The 1,028-nt window shown below is 40.8% G+C and overlaps 1 protein-coding gene across 1 annotated transcript in view; it reads right to left on the reverse strand. All coding sequences in view use genetic code 11, as the record gives it.

Moving 5' to 3' along the window:
• The window catches only part of EGR_11195 (hypothetical protein), a gene marked incomplete at both ends in the record, with an annotated part of 2,316 nt that overhangs the window by 249 nt on the left and 1,039 nt on the right, over positions 1-1,028 (reverse strand). The window contains one exon of the mRNA XM_024500442.1: positions 20-75. Coding sequence (XP_024345144.1) covers positions 20-75 — 56 coding nt within the window. The remainder of the gene's footprint in view (positions 1-19; positions 76-1,028) is intronic.

A 1,028-nucleotide genomic window follows, 5' to 3' on the forward strand; every position in this document is an offset into this window, starting at 1 on the left:
TTAAAGAGTACCTCCTTACTTTACAATTTTCCTTGTATCATTTAAACAGGGTTGAGGTGATTCCTTGAGAAGTGTCTGTAAGGAAGAGTAGTTTTATCGCGGTCAATGCCAGAATAAGTGACGGTTGGTAGTTCAGACCTGTGGATGGAATGATCGATGTGTATCAGGGAAGGCGGGTAAGGAAGCGAGTAAATATATTTGATTTTGAATAAGACGGCAACTAATGTACATGAGGTCAAAAAATTGTCAAAATTAGGGGCTGTCTGCGAATCTCTTCCTGACTGTTGCAAATAGATATGTGGAAGAATAGCTGGATGCTTTCATATTAACGAAACCGAATCAGCTTTGACCTGAGCAGACTTATAGACTACTCACAAGTCCGTCAGTACAGATTCTTTTCTTTACTGAATGATACAAATCAGCGCAGTCATGTTGGGTTGTGAATTTTAACGTGCTGGGGAGTTGGAGGTATCGACAATTGATGATGTGGTATCAACAGAGCATTTGAAATTTTAGACAACAAGCGCATCCGATTGTGTAAGAAAACGCCTACTGAGCACCATTTAGTACCGTCAATATTCTGTCATGAAGTCGCAATAACTACTGAGCTTGCTCTACTCTTGTATTAGTTTTCTCAAGACAACGCACTAAGTTAGAGGTTGAGCCTAAATCAAAATGTGAATCACACTGCCAGCCAGTGCAATTCACAGCCAAATGGATCCGCGTCGGTAGTGCGTACCACAGCATATTGCTAAGCAGATCTGCATTATATAGAGGCACCGAAATAGCACATCGACCAATGCAGTAGTAGTGAAGTAAGTCTCCAAACATAAGGGTGTCGCCAACGCTGTCTGTTAATTCAAATGGGATATAGATTAGTCGATTTATCTTGTGGCAACCACACCTCAAGAATGCATTGTATTGCGTAGTAATTTTGGGAGGGAATTTGTCATTAGGGTGTCAGGATGTGCAACTCATCCCATGCGGCGCTTTGTGACCTCTGATAATTTAAAATCAACTAAAATAAA

This window comes from Echinococcus granulosus (assembly GCF_000524195.1).
Source record: "Echinococcus granulosus chromosome Unknown EG_S00488, whole genome shotgun sequence".
Lineage (NCBI taxonomy): Eukaryota > Metazoa > Platyhelminthes > Cestoda > Cyclophyllidea > Taeniidae > Echinococcus > Echinococcus granulosus.